This window comes from Gymnogyps californianus, chromosome 15, assembly GCF_018139145.2.
Source record: "Gymnogyps californianus isolate 813 chromosome 15, ASM1813914v2, whole genome shotgun sequence".
Taxonomy (NCBI): Eukaryota; Metazoa; Chordata; class Aves; order Accipitriformes; family Cathartidae; genus Gymnogyps; species Gymnogyps californianus.
The window spans coordinates 12,370,866-12,391,152 of record NC_059485.1 but is presented as its reverse complement, the minus strand read 5'-3'; the positions used below and the strand labels follow the sequence as shown (position 1 = coordinate 12,391,152).

Below are 20,287 nucleotides of genomic sequence, written 5' to 3'. Positions count from 1 at the left end.
AGATTACCCTAGCATGGTTGCTAGGCAGTGAATGTAGTGCCTAGAAAACATTTGATGCTGACAGCTACTGTAAACTGTTTTGTAGGGAACAGCTTTACCAGTGCATTTATTCTGCTGCAATAAAGGATTTTCTAAACTAGAGCTATTCCAAACAAAAACATCATAAAAATCAAATATACACTGAACTTTTGACATATACAACTTAACCTGCATTTCTCAAAAGAAAGATTTATAAAAACAGAGTTCTCTAAAAGCTGAGTCAACAAGACAGCTAGGTCACTAAAGAAAAGGCTGTTCTGCTCCTTGCCCACAGATTGTAGGCCTGGATCACAGGCACTCACAACTCTGCCCTCCCTGAACTTTGGAGGGAGATGGCACTGCTCAAATAAGCATCTGAGCTGATGAAACAAGGATGTAAAATTTTACTTGTGAAACAGTCAAGCACAAATGTACACTTCTTGTGCACTGCTCACCATGCAGGGTTAACACCTTGAATTCCTTTGTCTTCAAACCCCCTCTCCCCTAAGGATTTGCATATGTTGGTAACCACAGCACCTCTCACTCCCTAGATTCACGGGGGGGGGGGGTGGGGGGTGGGGTGGGGGGGGGGGGGGGTGTCACATTTACTGATTTTACAATCCTGATAAATCCACCATGATGTTAATATTATCTAGTAAAAGGAGGGTAATGTCCTTTCTCTTTACCTATTTCCATACTATCGTATAGTAGTTCATGTGGTCAGCTCTTCTAGAAAGTAGCTCAATCACCCCATTTATCAGAAAATGTTTCTTCATAAAAAAAAGAAAAAAAAACCTCAACCACACATTTAACGGTTAGCAATGTCATTTTTTAAGACAATTTTTTTATTTTGGTCCCTGCTCCTCTGGAGTATCTGCAGGCTATGAAGGAGGCTAAGCTCTTGCTGATCTAATCATACCCATTTTTGCAGTCCTTCAGTTTCATACTAAGAAACTAGTCAGGAGCTGATTGCAGACTGTTTATCCTACAAAAAAGACGTTGCTTTGCCAAAGTAAAAGCATATTCTGGGCCACACTACTGATGACAGAAGGAAATAGGAGTGTGCTATGTTCATCAAGAAGGGGGAAAGGCTGCTACATACAGGAACATAAAATATGTGGTCTTTTTCCATGCATGAGAGAATGAACTAAAATAAAAACTTCTTGGCTCTGCCTCCAGTCTTGGAACAGGGAATAGCTTTTTTGCATATGTCTTTGTGGTAAAGTTAAATCGAAGGAAATGCTGAACAACTCTACCAAATGTGGTTTCCAAATGTATATCAAGGAATTTATTTTTCAGCATAACACAGTTACCTATAGTGCCAAGCAAACACTGTTCCTGCAAAGCGAAGTTTATTACACTGCCAGATCTTTCAGCTAGGAAACTGTTACCTCTCATGTCTACTACAGACAGTTCCTGCAGCCTAATTACAAAGCAACATTTGATTTCGCTAAAACCTGTACAGTGTCATGTTTTTAATAACATGTTTTAAAATAACTGTTGGATTCAAAGTAATAACCTGGAAGGATGGGAAACTGTCTGTATACATTCAGATACACTGAGTGAGCCTGAGATGGTGACACTATCATCAGATGCCTTTTCTCATTAGGCTTCGTAACTGGCATAAAGCTTTATAAATAACTGCTGCAGAAAGGAAATGCCTTGTACCTTGCTCACCAGCCTTTAGATACAAAACCAGCCTCCAAAGCATGGGACAAAGATGTTTCAACACAGCAAAAGACAATAAATTTCTCTTTTTGCCTATTTTGAAGCAGTAGAAGTGAATAGGAGAGAGCTGTGTTGCAGCAAAATAAAGATGAGACTTTTCTGTGTCAATATGACGTATAGCACTGTTTTCACCTTTCTAATTATCAACTGTGTAATTATATACAAAAGCTGCTCTTTCAAGACAGAAGGCAAGGCATGCAAGCAGAAACACCTCTTGTCCCAAGTTAGGTTCTATGCCAAAAAGGGCTTCATCCTTCAGAAGCCTGAAGCTAAGCTTATGCTCAAATGGGTTTTAAACAATCCTTTTTTCCTGGCCTGGATTCACAGTCTGTCGTCATGAAGTACCACTTACAGCACTAATCAGAATAAGAGAATTCATCATTGCCATTACTGCTATCACATAAGAACTATCTTTTGAGGGTTTTCTTTTAAATAGATAAGGTTGGTATTCCTGAAGGTGGCATTAATGCTGAAGTGAATTGATTCTACTACTCGAATATACAGTGAGTCTATTCTCACACTAATATTAAAAGTGTTTTTACACTTTGTGAGTCATAGCAAAATGAGAGTGAGGTGCAGCAGACACAGAAATATATACACACAATTACAAATGGATATTCAGAATTGCAGAGGATAACCAGTCATGTTACTTTGTAACGACTGCCGAACACTTTAAAATAAAACAACATGCTCATTCCCCTATTCTCAGGAGTATCAATTGCCTTCATTCTCTCATCACTGAAGATCAAACACACCACATGTTCTGAATGCGATGGAAATTAAAATAGAGGTATTTGTGGAACCTGTCTGATAGTTTCATTATCCTTCTTTCTTTCCTAGAAAACTGGAAATTAGGTTCCTTCACTATGGACAAATACTCAGCCTCGGGCCTCGTAGTTTATCCACTTGCTGTCTAACGCGCTAAAGCTGCAATGACATTATGTCACTCAGTAGCTTTAGCTTTGCAGGCATGAAAAAAATGCCCCAAGTTTAGTGGACATGATACAGCGAGCAAACGCAAGCAGACAACTTTCTAATATACTAAAGAGGTCAACCAATATGTTGTGTGTCAAACAGCTGACAGGTAAAAAACAACCTCAAACTTTCAGCCAACAGGTGGAGCTGTGGAGATCTCAGCTTCATCCATGACAGAGTACAAAAAACAACAGATGCTTTCTTAAGCACAAGGCTATGGGAAACTGGTAGGGTTCCAGAGCAGAAGAATGCAAGAAAAGCTTCTGGGGCATGTACAGCACGCTCTGGTAGAGGAAGCAAGTCTTGCTTTAGTATTACCCTGAGGGTTTTATAAAACTTTTAAAAATTAAACTTTGACCTGGGCAGACTCTTCATATACTTTCATTCCTCTCCATGTGCAGAGCTGGATTAATTATTTCTCATTCCCTTCTTTCAGGTGAAATAAGAAAAGATAAAACTTACCTGCCCAAGCTGCTGGAGAGATTCAGCTTGGTCTCCTTTTCTCTGTGATATGTGCTCTCCAGTGGACCTGTAAGTAAAGGTGCAAGTTGTCACTTATACCTCCTTGAATAGAGAGTGGCATTTTGTCCTCTTTAACAATCATGCTATAGACTTGCAAAACAGCTATTTCTAAGGAACAGTTAAAACATACAGAAGAAAATGTTCTGTGTGGACCAGTCTGTTTCCCCAATACACTTTCTAGGGTGCAAAGATGATTACTGAACACATTTTGCAGCAAGGAGTGCTACAAAACAACAGAAAATTGAACAGGTATTATAGGTGTAATATATATATGTTGCATATTTGTTGTCTTTCCAAGTGGGAATGGAGGAAGCATATGTTTTATTTTACTAGTTACTATTTCAGAAGTAGCACAACATATGCTCCTAATTAAAGGAACAAATATTGACAGTAACCATTCAAAATTTAAAGTTAATGGATATACAAAGAACATACTTAGAGGACACAGGGTGTAACTGACAGAAGAAAACTCCAAAAAGAGGTACATTTAAAATAGCCACATTAGCTATCTGAAAGCTGTTGAAAGACAAGGAGAGTGTGATGTGAATTTCCAACAATGGAAACAATTTCTCTCTAACAAAATAAAATACAGGCAAATCTTAATCTGATCATTAATTTCTCTGACAGTGGTATAGTCCCTGAAGAGAAACCAAAGAAACTCTATAATTAGTAACGCTTAAAATCAACACTGCTGGAAACTATGCTAGGGGTCAGAGTAGCTCCAGCAGAGATCCAGATGACTGTGAGAATGATTACAACTGACCCCAGAATTCCCAGTGAAATCAATAAGCATATGTAATCTTTTAAGATGTTGAGTGCTGTGATATGAAAACATCAAAGCAAGAGGGTACGCTTTAAATGATGGTATAAAATTCAGAAAATTGTTAAATCTGTTTATATAAGTTATGAATATTGGGGAAGAAGTCTTATTGATAAACTTAGAACTTTTTTTCTCTGTGAAAACTATCTCCTATGCATGTTGCATGTTCACAGTTGTACATTACTTGTGCATAGCTAAGGAGCAATAGTAAATAAATGAGAGGAAACTCAATTTTTCATCCCTAGCACAGCTGAACAGCATGTTACTTGATTGCTTTAACTCAATCTGTCAGTACGCTTCACAAGCTCCTGGTAAATTATACAGTGGGCTCTGTCTGCTCCCCAACTGTGAGGCTCAGAGGTCACAAGAGCCTTGCCCCTGCTATAAGCCTTACGCATTAACTTGAGACAGGTGAAGGTGGCAAAGTAAGAGAAGCTTTTAAGCAATTCTGAAGGATTAACCGCCCTGTACTTTCTCCACAGCAGACTGGAAATTTCCCATGCTATAAGCCTACGCAGATCAAGCAGTCCATTTGCAATAAGAAAGAAACTAATGTGAATGAACCTGCTTTGTTCTCTGTGCAATTTACTAAATATGAGTTACAAAATCACTATAAAAAGTTTCTCAAAGGCAAAAAGTTTTCAAATTATGCCAAAAGAGATTGCTGCTCTTCTCTTAAGGCTGTGCTATTACTGGATAGCTTTTACTAGTCAACTCTGTTGTAATTGTGTTCATGCTTTTTGTACAAAAGGGCATGACCCTTCTCACTGAAGTGGATTAGGACACTCATATACAGTGGAGTCTACATCCATGGTTATGTAAGTAAAACAGGCATCTCCACAGAGATTCAAATATCTAAATGGGATTTAGACATCTTATTAAAGTACTGTCCCAAAGGCTACCTCTGCATCTGCGCACTTGATAGATAAGTTACTGCCATGGCCAATATTGCTTTGCCAGACAATCCAGACCATTAGTTACTCACAGTGAAGGTGTGTGGTCTTCTACTTCCTTTCAAAAAAAGATTCTGAACTTTTACTTTATCATCTCTTCTGTGGTGGGTGATGCATAAAGACAATAGAAACTGATGCTGTGTCACACTCATTAGATCCAAAGCTTAAATAAAACATTAATTTTACATTATGCAATGACTTTTCTAAAATGTTCTTAATTGGCTGTGGTACCTCAGGTACTCCATGCCATCGTGCATTTTTGATTAGACAAAACTACAAGATGGTGTGCTTAGGGCAGTCTGTACTATGAGGCAGTTTCTCTGCTAATGCTGCAACCCAGCTAGGCAGGATTCAGGAGCAGTCCAGAGTTACCTGTCATCTTAGGAAGGCCTCCTGAGATACCAAAATGTGTGAGCGGGGCTGTACAGCTTCCAGGCAAAAGATGGCTCATGTCTGGATGGCTTGGAGAGCAAGCAGGGGAGGTGAGGCATCCATCTGGGTACTGGGCCCTATTTGCTTTTTCACTGAATGAGAACGGAAAGGGACAATGCAGTTAGGATTGTCACATGCTCACGGTGGACACTGCATTAATGCAAGGAAAAATTACTTTTACTTCTTAGAAAATTGTGCATGATTGTGCTGGTTTTGGCTGAGATAGAGTTAATTTTCTTCAGAGTAGCTAGTATGGGGCTATGTTTTGGATTTGTGCTGAAAACAGTGTTGATAATACAGGGATGTTTTCGTTGTTGCTGAGCAGTGGTTACACAGTCAGGGCCTTTTCTGCTCCTCACCCCACCCCACCAGCAAGGAGGCTGGGGGTGCACAAGAAGTTGGGAGGGGACACAGCCAGGACAGCTGACCCCAACTGCCCAAAGGGATATTCCATACCATATGACGTCATGCTCAGCATATAAAGCTGGGGGAAGAAGAAGGAAGGGGGGAACATTCAGAGTGATGGCGTTTTGTCTTCCCAAGTAACTGTTATGCGTGATGGAGCCCTCCTTTCCAGGAGATGGCTGAACACCTGCCTGCCGATGGGAAGTAGTGAATTAATTCCCTGTTTTGCTTTGCTTGCGCGTGGGGCTTTTGCTTTACCTACTAAACTGTCTTTATCTCAACCCATGCGTTCTCTCACTTTTACTCTTCCGATTCTCTCCCCCATCCCACCGTGGGGGGAGTGAGTGAGCGGCTGTGTGGTGCTTAGTTGCTGGCTGGGGTTAAACCATGACAATGATATAAACCATCATCTATATTGTAAAACAAGTATTTATATAAGTCATGGTAACTTCTGAACTTGAATTTCTGTCAGAGTCTACTCCCTCAAAACTCCTTTTGCCAGAAACCTCTTAAGACTCTAGATGAACCTCAAACAAGTTGGGATCTGTTTTACCAGCAACTATACCACGTCAGAGGAGTTGCAATACTCCGTCACCTTTTCGCTCTCTGGCATCAGTAAGGACCAACTTCAGCGGAAGGGTGATGAAACCCTGTATTGGGCAACTTCCTAACGCATTTACATGGTTACTGTACTACCATGGGGTGAATTACTAAATATAATGGACATACTGGGAATGAGATCATACTAGATGTTTGACACGACCTTAGTGAGAGTCAGGGAGGCCTGTCATGCTGTCTGCATCGAGCTCCCGGCAGGAAGGCCTGGCCTGGGCCGGCCTGTGGCTGTCAGTGCTCACCAAGCACCACAGTGGCTCTGGGGTGGCCTTGGCGATAACGGCGCCCATGTCGTATTGCTGCACAGAGAGTCGAGAAAGGGCCTCTTACGCGGTCAAGGCGGCAGCTGTGGGGGGTTTTACACACGCAGAGGCTGGCGAGGAAGGCGCTGGGGCCAGGGCAGAGACGTCTGGCACCCTCAGTCCCTTCACGGGGGTGGCTGCAGGGCTGCCCAGCGCGGCCGGCGTCTTCCCGCCCGGCCGCTGCTCCCTCACGCCCTCACCTCGCCGCCGGGCAGGGCTGAGGGCTGAGGAGGCCGAGGGCGGCGGCGGGAAGGGGCGCGCTCCCTCAGGGGAACCCTTTACCTCAGCTTCGCCCTCCTCGGGCCCCCCGGCCCCGCTTCGCGACACCCGTCAACCCCTCACGGGCCGGGGCGGGGCGGCCGCCCACCGCCGCTGTCACGGGAAGGGAGAGGAGGGGAGGGGAGGGGAGGGCCGAGCCGCCACCGCCCCGCCCGTCAGCTGTTGCTGGCCGGGCCCTGCGCGCCGGGCGCCGATTGGCCGCCGCGCGGCGCCGCCCGGCCCCCGATATAAGGCGGCGCGGGCGGGGAAGGAGCCGTCGCGCCCGCGGTAGCGTCGGTGGGTGCGCCGCGGGGCGGTGTGCGGCGGGGCCGTGACAGACGGTGAGCGCCTGGGGCGGGGGGCGCGGCGGGATCGATCCCGGCACGAGGGCGGGGGGAGGCTCGGCTGGGCGCCGCGCGGGGCCCGAGAGCTCGGGTGGGAGGCGGGCCCGCCATGCTGTGAGCCGGGCGCGGGGGTCGGCGAGGCGGGCGCGGGCCGCGTTTCGAGGAGGGTCCCGCGCTGGGGCAGGGGCCGGAGCCTCGGGAGCAGCTGGAGGGGCCGCCTGTGCTTCCCCCCGCCCCCCCCCCCCCCCACACACACACCCCGGGCCGGGGCCGCCCCTTCCCGGGCGCCGCCGCGGCGGAGCCGCTCTTTGTGTCTGCGGCGGCCCGGCGGGAGAGGTCCGCGCCCGGGCGGCGGCGGGCTCCGCTCCGGCCCTGCCTCGCTCCCGAGCGGTGCTGGGTCGCCCCGCAGGCCTCGCGCGGGCCCCGAGGGGTGGCTCGGGTCTCCGCCAGCGGGCCCGGCCCCGGCGGCGGCTCTGCCCCGTCCTCCCGAGCGGCCCGTGCCGCCTCGCCGCCCGCCCGGGGGCTCGGTCCCCTTCTCCCGGCGCGGTTGCAGCTGCCGCTGCCGTGCTGCTGTCACAAGGCGATGCCTCACGGCTTGTCAGCGGCAGCTCGGGGTCGGCGCGGGCCGTGCCCGCCGCCAGCTGGGCTCATCTCGGCCGGGGAGCCTCGTCCCTGCTTGCTCAGCGCCGCAAAGCTTAGTGCGAGGAGTTAGGTACGTGCTACAGAAGAAGTCCAAACTGACCGTTATGTTGACAGGCCTGGGAGTTCACGGTAATGTGAGTTGTTCAAAATGACTCTTGTTCCTTCCTGTGAGCATCTGCAGTGTACCATGCTGTCTTGTGCTCTTCCTTTTCCTGACATGAATGCAGGTGTAGGCATCTGTCAGTAGACGTTGCTTTTGAATAGCCCTAAAGAACTTGGAACAACTTGTAAGACTCTTGCCTTGATTAGCGGGTAGGTGCTTTGCCTGACCGCCTGTACCAGAAGCTAATGGTTAGATGTTACGTAACTCTGGAAAGCCCAGAGCAAAAGGGACTCGGGATGCAGAGCATCTAGAGAGCAATGTGATCCCTCTCCACAGGGGAGGAGTGAGGAGGAAGACTTGCCAGACAAGATCCAAAACCAGTGTGACCTTCACTTTTCTAATAAGGTAATTCTGAAACTCTGAGTAGAGGACTCCTAGCCTGAGCTCTTGAGCTACTCTGTACAGGTATGTGATAGACTTTTGGGGTACTTGCAGTCTGAAGATTTGAGCTGAGTGTAAAAACTGCTTGAATATCAGCAATGTATGAGTGCTATCTAGCTGCTGTTGGATAAAGCCATTAAAAACCCCCAAACCACACATTTGAAGAACTACCTTGAATGTGTAAATAGAAAAATTTTATCAGCAAACTTAGTGTTGCCATCTCAGCAATTTTTCTAATATATCAAGCATTAAGCTATGCCACAGGATCTACACGGCATGTTACTTGTGATAACTGAATGTCAGAAGTGACCTTGTTGCCTTATCAGCACAGACCTCTCATTAGAGCTCCGTGTGGATGTGACACTGACAAATATAAATCTAGAGTGTGACAGATGCTTGCCAGCCATGCAATTGCCTCTGAAGCAAACATGGTCTTAACACTAGAGACCTGCTTCTAGTTCTGCATAAACTGGCTGACTGACTTGCCTGACAGGCAGTTACAGCGTAAACCTATTCCACTTGCTATGCTACTGAGAAGGTCTGCCTGCTCCTGAAATTGTGTCGCTGTGTCTGGGATACTTCCTAGACTGCTGCTTTCCCCTCTCCATCTTACTGTCTTATGTAAAATATTAACTTCTGTGTGGTTTAGCTTGGTGTAAAGCTTTAAAAGTGATTCTTGATTAAGTGTAAGGTACTACTACACCTCGTGTGGATACTATTTGCTGTTCCAGTCAACGCTGTTAGGTTATTGGTTTTTGTTCTAGCATTTCTAACAGTTGCTTGAATGCTAAGTTGTTGGAAGACTGTCCATAACTAATCGGTTATGAAAAGCCTTTTTAGCTGCCTTCCTTGTTCTTTTATTCCTCATCACAAGTGTAATAAGGGCTGAGAGGAGATTTGCATTGAAGGCTTCTACTAAACAGCTCCCTGCTTCTAAAATAGCTTCTGGCCAAGCCCCAGTTTGTGCAAGGTAACTTGGCTTTATCAGAAAGAGGTGGCATTAACTGAAGTTAATGAAGAATAACAGTGATCCCACTTTTTTTTTGCAAGTGGTGAAGCCTGAGAACTCCTGTGTTGTAAAAGCCTAACTCTCTATGGCTGGGTAGTGTGGGTGCTGTACGCACTTGTGTACCAATGGTAGAATTACAGTTCACTTCCCCAGAGGGTTTTCCCCTCATCTTCCATTGGCAATAAGGAGGCTCTTGTGATGAGTATGCAGCATTCCTCAAAAGTAATCTTACTGGCACATACAGGAAAAAGCATTTTTCACAATTAGTAGCATGTAGTGCAAGCTGCTGTTACTTTGTCTTTTAAAGGTCTTAACATGGAAGCTTTTTAACTAAACAGTCATTACTAAATTTTTTTTAAATTTTTTAAGCTGAAGTTCACTCCGGAAGTTTTATTCTCATTTCCTTTGCCCTGCCCTATTCAACTTAAAGTGAAACACTGTAATAGAAAGTATACCTCCCACTTTCCTCCCCAAAGACTTAATACTTGCACCTTAAACATTACTGCTTGAGGACTTTGGTATATTTGGGTGAACTATAGTAGATTTGCTTTTGAAGGCTCTTCCTATAGCTTTGGCTTCTATGGTAGCAGTATTTCTTTTCAGAAACATGCCTGTGGGCATTAACAATAGTGAACTTAGCAGCAGAATGCCTGTAATCATGAAAAACTTGGTTTAGAAACTAATGCCAGCCCTGCATTGAATTTGTCCCCTAGCAGCCTTCTGCAGTTTAAACTGCCTCTTTGTTTGTCCTTCACTTACAGCTTCTGAATTGGATTTAAAAAAAACTTCGCAAATGAAGTTCTGAGTAGAAGCTGGTATTAGGCAAAAAAGAAAAGAAGCAGTTATTTATGGAAAAATGGTTTATAGCTGATGTTTTCACTGCTTGATTGCTGTAAGAACTGAGATAGGCTATTTGCAGTTCCCACCAGTGAATCTGACTAATCTTGCTAATGAGTAAATATGCTCAGATGCTTGCTTTGATAGCAAGTGTGGTGGGAAGGGATATAGCACTAGAAGCACCACCAAGTATATATGGATGGTGTTAGCAATCCCTTTGAAGATCAGGAATTTACAGCTTTTAATATCTTACAGTAAAAGTGATAAATGAAGTCAGTGCTGCTCCTGGTATGCTCATGAGCTTTTCTAGCTCAGGTATGCTTTAAGGGAAAAGCGAGTCCTCAAGCTAGTTGTAATCCCCTTTAGATCAATTTAAGGGGATCTACAGAATGCAGTATTTCTCCCATCAAGAAGTGGACTCTGAAGACAGTTTAATCTTGATTTCAGTCAGTTGCTGGTGGAAAGAGTAGTGAGGTTGGAGTTCTGTGTCTAGAAAACAACACAGAAACCAAAGGTGTGTCTGGTAGTTCTTATACTAGTATAGCTACAACATGCGAATGTACTGTGCTAAGGATAGAATTAAAGCTGCAGGAGAGCTTTAGCTCTAGGTATACAGTGACCTAAAGCAAGAAAAATAACAGCATGAGCTACCAACAACACTGTAGCTTTCACTGCCAGAACACTGCAGGTGTTTGAAACAAAACTATCCAAAGCTAATAAAATAACAGTGCTACCATCCCAGTTACTGTCATGCACCATTAACTAGCTGTTTGTGCCATTGTACATCTGTACAGATGCTTAATACTTGACTTCATATAGGGTGCTGGCTCCAGACTCCTTGAGTGGGAAGAAGAGGATATGCCTGTAGCAGGAATGACTTCTACACTTTACCTTATCTCATTGAGAAGTGGAGTTGAAGTGCTTTGAGAAAGTAACCTTGAACTTTATCTAGTTGTCCTTTTCCTAGAAGGTGAATGTCCATGGAATAATCTTTCCAAAGACATGTAGGCTTGTTTTCTCCTACAACTCTTAGCATAAACTATAGTATGGTGTAAAGATGTGAGGAGCTTTCCAAATAGAAGCTAGAAAGGGCTTCTTGATGCAACCTGATTATCTTGACAGTATTATTGTGAGATCACACCCATTTCTGTACATCCAGAGGAAGTTGTGCTCTTTTCTGTCCCAGAGTTCAAACTGATGCAGATCCTTTGAATTTTTAATCAAAATTCCGAATGCTTTTTAATTTAAAGGTAAAAACCTATGGATTTGGCCAAGAAAGATCTTTAAGAGGAATCTGTAAGCTGCTGTGTTGCACTCAAATTTGGACTGGAAATTGTTTAATAAGGGTAAATCAGTCTCATGCATCCTGGAGGTCCTAGTTCTCAATCTCCAACACTTTCTACCTTGCCATATCAAAGCAAAATCACTTGACACAGGAGAGCCTAACCCAGCTAGAAGTAACTCTTTAGTGTAAACAGAGTGAGCATTCATGTAAAACATCCTGCCTCAAGGACAGGTCCTGAAACTTTCTGGTCTGTTTATATCTACTACTGTTAACATCTCAGTTGTCTTTAAGAGCTCTTCTAGTTAGTTGGTGATAATTAATACGAATGACCCCTTAGACTGGATGAGTCTGATAACACTCTTCGTTGTGTGTAAACTTAGGAGCAAGACTTCTACAAGAAAAGATGATATCCCAGTTGTTAAATCTGTCCTTCTGTAAAGGATTCTCTAGAAAGAGCTGTCATGATTAAGCTGAGTTGACTTACTAGAATAGAGGATAAAGAAACAAAGCTGTCATACCCAAAGTAATCAGCATGTTCTTCCTGGCCAGCTCTGCACCTTGAAACTCTCTGCTTATGCTCCTGACTGGCATCTGATGTAGAACTTCATATAGTCTAGAAGCATCAGCTGTGTGGGAGTTGCCAGTGACTGAAGTTGCCCACTCAGGGAGTGCATGTGGGCCTGCAAGGTTCTTCCCAGTGCTTGCTGAGAAATAAGACTGATGGAGACTTGCGTCTGGCCTTTGTATAGTTTAACATCAGGATTTTTCCAAAACGTGGAAGTAGGGGTTAAATTGCCTCAACTTCAAGCAAGCAGTAGCAGTGTTATTAAGCAGTAATTGTGGTGTTAAACAGAAGTGTCCAAGAACAGTAAATAGGAATTAAGAAAGTACTATGCAGCTCTTCACACAAGGAGTGATAAATGCCTACCTCTCATAACTCCTCTGAACTGCTCCGGTGCATGCTTTGCTCAGAAAAAACACCTTCCCAAACAGTGGACTTCCTGGTCCAGCTGTACTCCTCAGGATCCCAAAAGAAATGGGAATGGCAAGAGCCCAGTGTGTAACCTGATAAGAGAAAGCCTTGTCTCAAGATAGAGGTCTGCACCCTTAAAGAGCCCTGTTTCTCCTTCAGATAGGAACTTACAGACCTGCCTGTGTTTTCCAGGTCAGACTGAGACCATTGCAGTCTGGCTGTTAAAAAGGGGGAGGGAGAAATATATTCTCTTGCAGTCCAGATAGATGTAGGTCCTTTGTTACCTGGACCTCACATCTAGCTCTTGCTTTCAAACTTGTTTCTCAAGACTGCTTGCAAAGGTCTGTGCCTTGCTAGCTATTATGCTGAGGTCTAGAAACAGCTGGCCAAAAGAGCCTGGTGATACAGAGGATGGTGATGTGCAAAGTTTCATACCTTATATAGGTGATGCTGTCTACTCACTTGAAGTGTGGCAGAGGGGTGGCATTTGCAGCGCTAGTTTCCAGTACGAAAAGCTGTTTTCTAGGTGACAGTAACTGTTTAGTTCTAACGTAAGGTTATGCGCTGCACCAAACTGCTGTAGAGAAACAGTGCTAGTAGGTTGTTGTTGCTGCTAGCAATTGTGCAAGCTGCAGAAGAGGGCTTAATGGGGACATGCAGTGCCTGTATGAGAAGCAAGGTAAACAATCTTTTATGCTGATGCTGTACTGGTGTGGCTACATCAAACAGTGCTGCAGTTCAGACATGCCCTGAGGAAAGTGAACTATATGAAAGTCACTCTTAATCACCCTCAGCTGATCACCCTGTGTTGAATAAGCATTGCAGAACAGAGATGATCATGACAAAAATCATATACCTCTCCAGCTGCAGTGGGCACACAGCTCTGCTGAGGGTGTGTGGTGTGATCTGTTTTGTTTTCCTTACTTGGGCAAAATTGGGTCTGCAGGACTTGGTTGGTTGTATGAGGCACACTACAAGCTATTGGTTGCTGTATTTTACAGGGCTGGAAATGTAGCCAGTGTGTGTGCAAGTTAGTTATGAGACACTGGACCCTAATGACACTCACGCTGAACTCTTTAGTGGATGTGTCCTTGCTGAAATGGCTGTGTGGCAGTGTGCATGGGTCTGCCATTCCATGAGATGTTGGGGAATAAATTTAGTCTCTAGCTTGGGTTCTGTTGGTAAAGATACTGTACTGTAATTGCCTTGACTTTCATGTTGAAATGCTGGTGAGAATTCAAGTGCAGTGGATAACACTTCAATAACCTAATGGTTCTGGCTCAAGGTTGGTTAAGACTGACTTCTCCTGAGGGGTTTGTATGAAGATACTGCTGTTGCAGCTGAGAGACTGCAACAAGGATGGTGAGGAAGAGCCTTTCCTGGAAAGGTATGTGGCCCTCAATACACTGGCACTTACGGCAGCCTGAAGATACTCCTGTTATTCCATTGCCAGTCAGTGGCTACATGTCAGCTGAAATGCAGATGTTGTTCTGCACTTGCAGCTGACCTCACAGTCCCCACTAGGGACTGTATCTGTTGTACCTGAAATTGTAGTATTGAGCCCTAACCTGAGTCCTACAGCAGTACAGAGCTAAGTATGTTCCTGGGTAGGACTGGCTCTGATCTCTGCTGAAGTCTTCTGTGAGTTTCTGTCTTGTTAAAGAGCTAGGGTAGTCTGAAAGAAAAGGTAATGAATGAATGACTTTGTCTTATGTCCCAGTTGAAATGGAGGAATGTAAAGCTACCAACTTTGTAAACAATAACTCTGAAATTTAAGGCAAGGCTCACATGACCCCTTAGTGTTGTGAATTCAGAAGTGGAAGTAGCAAAAGACATTCCCCATACATTTGTCCTGCCAAAACTGCAGTAGACTAAGCAAGTCTTGGAGCTCTTCCTCTCTCCCATTTTCCTGCCTGCTGCCTCTGTTCCAATTTCAGCTGCAGTCCTAACATACTACCTTGCTCTTGTGGCTTGAAAGCCACTAAGAGGAGCAGAAGCTTAAAATAATGATCTTCCCCTTGTGTTTTGTTAGTCTTCAATAAATGTAGCTCTACCTGCTTATGAAAAATGCATATAAAGCAACAACTGTTTCTTTTTATCAGCTCAATGAACAACCAATTATTACTATGTAGTCAACCTTTCTAAACAGACCAGTGTTATGGACAGGCTTATAGTAATGCATTAGCATTGCAATTAATTTGCTTGCCAATCCTGGAACTGTTAGTTATGTAAGAAGGATGTTTGTAAATTAAATTTTAAAAAGGGCCAGACTTCTGACTCTCAAATGTACTGTTTCTGTAGGATTCCTTTAGGAAAACTAAAGGTTACTAAATTGCTACCTTCTCATGGATTTCAGAGCTCACCCACGATTTAGCATTTGTATTAAGTAGTCTTAAATCTCTCTATACTAGACTGTGTAACTTCCATACAGTCTATTATGTGTCTGTATCTTGTCTCATCTTCTGTCTCGTAGTAAAAATTGTTACCTTGTAGCAGGCTGACCATGTGCTATCTTGACAAGCATGTCAAGAGTTGAAATAAGCTTAGCTTTCATTTGCTTTAGTTTGATGTAGAAACCTGCATCTTCAAAGGTAGTTTGAAGAAATAGCTTAAAATGAGTAAGAACTGTAGGAGTGTGAGAAGCTCAAAGCACTGAACGCAAGAGGGTCATGTGCCATTGTGAAGGATACCAACCATGAATAAATGTTGCTGAATATGGTAAAACTGCACAACTTCATTGTCTATTTTTTCCACTGCAGGAGTTTGAAGATGCAGCAAGCCTGATAGTGAGGACAGAAGAATCTCCTTAAAGAAGTTGGACAATCTGAAATATTGACCATGTCTATTATGGATCACAGCCCCACCACTGGAGTGGTGACTGTTATTGTTATTTTGATTGCTATTGCGGCTCTTGGTGCCTTGATACTGGGCTGCTGGTGTTACCTGCGTCTGCAGAGGATCAGCCAGTCTGAAGATGAGGAAAGCATTGTGGGCGAAGGAGAAACCAAAGAGCCCTTTCTTCTGGTGCAGTATTCTGCTAAAGGACCTTGCGTAGAGAGGAAAGCTAAGCTAACTCCAAATGGCACAGAAGTACATAGCTAACTTGGAGCAACACATGTATATGGACTATGCTTATGATGTGTGTAACCAGCAGAAGAATATACTGTGAAGAACCTGGTCACATGTACACTACTCATCAGAAAACACCCTGATTAGGATTAAGTAAGCTTTGTTTGCAACTGCATGCACTGAGAAGTTGCACTTTGCATCAACTGTGTATCCTAATTCCTCTATGACAGGAGCTGACTCACCTGGTGTAATGTCCATTGCCGGCAATGGACACAGGGATATCTTGGTGTGAAGAGACTGCTAGTGTTTTTTGTTACTTGAATGTTTAGCTGAGCCTATTTTGATGGAGCTACTACTGTAATGTGAACAACTTTACAACTGTGAACTGTAAATAGGCTGCCAGAAGCTTTTTGCTTTGTGTTCCACAGCATATGGGAATAATATGATGCAACTGTATGTACCACACAAGGGGACTCCTGAACCACAACTGTAGATGCGATTCCAGACCTTTAAAACCAAATCTGCAGTTAAAGCTTGCTTCTGCTACTAACTTGAGTGCACAGCCATAAAGTCAGAACTCCTACTCTTACCAGTTTATTGGACTGATGCAGAATACTTTCTTTGAAAAGAAGTTATAAGCCTTCAGTAACATGTTGAGGGAGGAAACACAGGAGCTACAAGAAAGGAAGTGACTTCCTTTAGTTGCAGCTAGGGAGGTTAAGCTTTTGGCAGCTAGAACTGAGTTCTCTAACTATGTAGCTACTGCAAGGAAACTGCCATTTTGATGGATTCCAACATGGGAACTAATGATGGATACTAAACCCTCAGGGATGGTCCAGAAGGTTTCCAGGAGTTTGAAATGGCAGTAGAGCAGGCTTTTCTCTTCTGTGGGTCTGCATGCTGAAACTGCAGAAGTGGTTACTTATTAAAACTGGTATAAGTGCAACTGGTATAAGTGCAACTAGGATGAATTTTTCCTAGAACCCCTGTTTGTGTACTTAGCAGTTAGGGTATATGTTAACAGCCTGTTGTAAAAAGGCATTTTAGTCTACAGACAAACAGTCAACTATAGAATTCAGTTAACACATCTTGTAGATAATTCTCTTGATTTAACTGTACTACTACAAGATAAGTTTCAGTCTTTCCTACAAAAACAAATGTTGATATGGGCAAGGGAGATTGGTGGTCAGTTTGTAAAGCTTTTAGCTAGCAATGGCAAAGTCCTTCCAAGTAAGGACATCCCTTCCATTTCCTGCTCTGTGCTATAGTTCAGCTCTAGGAACTGTAAAAAGATGTGTTAAATGGGGAGTTCTGGACCTCAAAGGTTGGGGGGAGGAGAAGGAACAACACTGAGCCACCAATGGCAGCTTACATATTCCAAAACTCTTAGGGTAGGCATATGTGCTTTGAGGCCACTGACCTGTTTTCTATGACTTTATACATAGCTTCCTTTGCCTACTGAAATTTTTAAATACTTAATTGCCTAGGAGAAAAAAACCTACTGTAAATCTCTTCCCAGAGATAAGTTACAAATAATGAAGTCCAAGTTCTTCAGCTCTATAGGAAGCATTAGACTTGCTTCTTGTACCTGTACATATGGAATAACTAACATAGGCCTAGCAAGCGTGCTTGAGAATTGTAACTATATGCAAGACAACAATGGCCTAGACAAAAAGTCTTGTCCCCTTCTTCTACAATAAGATGTTGACTTTACATTTTTAGTGCTACATTTGCTTTTTTTTAATTGAAGGCTATAATTTGAAGCAAATTTAATGCTGTCGGTAGCAAAAAGCTCCTGCTATTGCCTCTTGAATACAATATAGGGTATTGTATACGATAGCGGGCTGTTCTTACCCTGGCACATGCTTTTTTTAAGATACTAGTCTCATGAGACTTGCATGTATAGCCAGACCCATACACTTAAACTGCTGTATTCTAGACCTCTTACAAATCAAGGAGAAATGGATTAATTCAGTAAGACTCTCTTTAGTTTTCAGTATAGAACAGTTCACACATGGCTCTTGCTGGTTTCAAGACAGTCAGATGACTGGTATACAAAAGTGATACAAAGTGGTGAAGTTCTAGAACAGAATAGTTGTAGCAAGATGACTTTGTCCATTCAAGTTTACTGATTACACAGATGAAGTGTATCTATTTTAATTCAGCAAAGAGAATGCAGTGTAAAGGGCAAACTTCAGAAATTATGGAAAAGTATAAATCAAAGGTCTAATTTTTCTTCTAGCAGCTGTAAGAGAAAGCCAGTGAAAAATAACTGGTCCTTATTCAGAGGTGCTTCACACTGCTGCCCCTAAAATTCAGCCTCTTTAAATGGATAGGTGTTTGCAAGTTAGTGCAATAGTAAAGTGCAGAAAGTGTTTTCCATTCTCCTCTTCTCTTTAGATGTGGGTATCTAGTAAGTTGTTCAAGTATACAAAAATATTCCATTTGATTTTTCTTTTTCTAGATCATGTGGGGGAAGAAGTCTTTATTTACAACGAATTTCAATAAAATTTGCATAAATACCTACCCAATACTGCATCATTTGACTTTGTGTAAGCAATCATTCTGTCCTGTTTCCACTACTGTGCTCTGTCTCTATGGTATCAATATTGTCAATCTTTTTTTCCTCTAATGTAGCAGTAGCTGTTGAAACTGATATATCATTATCTTCAGAAAGTGCTTCCTCTGACTGAAGGGATTCTTTAATTTCATCTTTGCTCTGTAGCTTTCCTTCCCTTGATGCCACCAGGATTCTCAGTAAAGTATTCTCTTTAAGGAGGTTTTCTGATGCATCAGCTAATTCTTGAAGCTTTTCAGCCATTTCTAATAATTCTTCATTCTTCTGGTCATATGTGGCCTGTAACTGCTCACTGTGGAGCTGCAGAGTCTTGTGCTGCTTTTCCAGTGTGTGTTTTTGCTGCTGTAGTCTATGTTCCTCTCTCCTAGCTTCAGAAAGCTGTGCTTCAAGCTGGTCATGGGCCTGATGAAGGGCACTGATTTCTGATCTTAACTTCTGAATTTCTCTCTCCAAGTGGGAGATGTGTCCTTGCTGTAGAACAGTCTCTTTATGTAGGCATTCTTTGGTACAGGGCTCTGATGAAGAAAGACTTGAGTGATGTAAAATAAATTTAAGGAGATTAGGAAGGTTAACTGAAAAGTCTTCAGGGAACTTAACACTTTGTTCCTTCCTAGAAAGACATAACAAGTTAATATTAAAACATTCAGATAGGTAAGCAATGATAACTTTAAGCATCTGCTGTTCAACTCCAACTTGATGATACCTTGGTTTTTATTGAGAATGGTTACTATAGCAGCTAAGAAACCTGAACTCATGTAACTAAAAAAGATAGAGCACACAGTGTTTTCTTTTGATGAACCCTTTTACCTGTATTCCAGGCTGGATGCTGTAAGCATCTCTGCACTGGACTGGTATTTGTCTGAGAGGAAAATTTTCTGTCAAATTTCAGGAAACAAATTTTACCCTTAAAAAAAGGTATCCCAATCATGGGTTATGAGCTTGAAGTACATATGGTAGCATCACTGTTGGGCAAGTGTAATCAGAGCATACTGATATTAACATTTGTTAATAAGTAAGTTGAAGGAGAACATTTAAGTGTTCCTATTCTACATATATTGTTAGAAGTTAAGTCCAGATGTATAAAGCTATCTGATGGGAAATGACTATTTTGAGCCCATATATGTTATCCTGGAAGAAGTAGCTTAATGTGTTCCAACATTAGAAGGGTACTGCAAGGAGCAGAAAAGTACAGTTTACTTTTAAACAGTAAGTAGTCACTTTAGTCAGAAGTGAAGCCCTTTTGCTGTCAAAAAACTAAATCTTCTTGCTTGTTCCTCTTCTTTGTTTTTATGCCACTGAGGTGATCAAGGAAGCAAACCAAACAAATTTTTTGGGTTTTTTGGGGTGTTTTTTCTGAAAAAAAAAAAAAGGCTCTTTCATTAGGGAGCCATTAAAACAGAGAAGAAAAGCTTAGTTTACTTCCCTTTGGTTGCCAAATTCACAACCAGATTAATGATACATAGCATACATTCAGACATACGTTAATTACAGAAGTCAGAAAAAGGACATAGGATAAACCCAAACAAAAATTATGCCAAAGCAAGAAAGCCAGATTCAAGTATAATGCCTAATACCTCAAAGTTTACCACTGTCACTCCTGTACAATACACACCACAGACAACTCCTGTGTCCCCACATGTGTGACATTATGTTTCTGAATTGCTTACACCATGCATCTGGAACAGGGGAGTTATTCAATTACAGTTGCCTCAAAAATGCTTTCTGTGAAATCCAAACGATTAGCATATAGGATATAAACATATGCTAATTTCATTTACTGAGAACTACTTATTGTATTTCAGGTAGAAGACAGATACCATATTTTATCAATAATTCAAGAACTTCAGCGAGATGAGGCTCCTGTTCATCAAAATTAAGCTATTTCTGGAAGCATAAGCAACATGATTTTTTCTTCCCCTGCAGACTTCTGGTGATCAACCAAGTTACTCTTGTAATTACCATCAGCAGTTTCTCAGCT

At 42.8% G+C, this 20,287-nt stretch overlaps 2 protein-coding genes across 7 annotated transcripts in view; one reads left to right on the top strand and one right to left on the bottom strand.

The window, feature by feature from the left end:
- Nucleotides 1–7,333: 7,333 nt before the first annotated feature.
- Nucleotides 7,334–15,993, top strand: SNN (stannin). Of its 3 annotated transcripts, XM_050905777.1 has the most exons (3): nt 7,341–7,369; nt 8,454–8,522; nt 15,422–15,993. In XM_050905777.1, exon 3 carries the CDS (start codon nt 15,501–15,503, stop codon nt 15,762–15,764), a length of 264 nt encoding a protein of 87 aa, XP_050761734.1. In that variant the 5' UTR covers nt 7,341–7,369; nt 8,454–8,522; nt 15,422–15,500; the 3' UTR covers nt 15,765–15,993. The 3 variants fall into 3 exon arrangements, with proteins under 3 accessions (XP_050761736.1, XP_050761734.1, XP_050761735.1); XM_050905779.1 differs by lacking the exon at nt 8,454–8,522 and having other exon boundaries at nt 7,334–7,369; XM_050905778.1 differs by lacking the exons at nt 7,341–7,369; nt 8,454–8,522 and adding an exon at nt 14,004–14,049.
- Nucleotides 15,994–17,839: 1,846 nt separating this feature from the next.
- TXNDC11 (thioredoxin domain containing 11) overlaps nt 17,840–20,287 on the bottom strand; it is a 35,123-nt gene continuing 32,675 nt past the window's right edge. For all 4 annotated transcript variants that reach the window (XM_050905773.1, XM_050905775.1, XM_050905774.1 and 1 more), the window contains one exon: nt 17,840–18,919. In XM_050905773.1, coding sequence (XP_050761730.1) covers nt 18,292–18,919 — 628 coding nt within the window. In that variant the 3' untranslated portion in view covers nt 17,840–18,291. The remainder of the gene's footprint in view (nt 18,920–20,287) is intronic.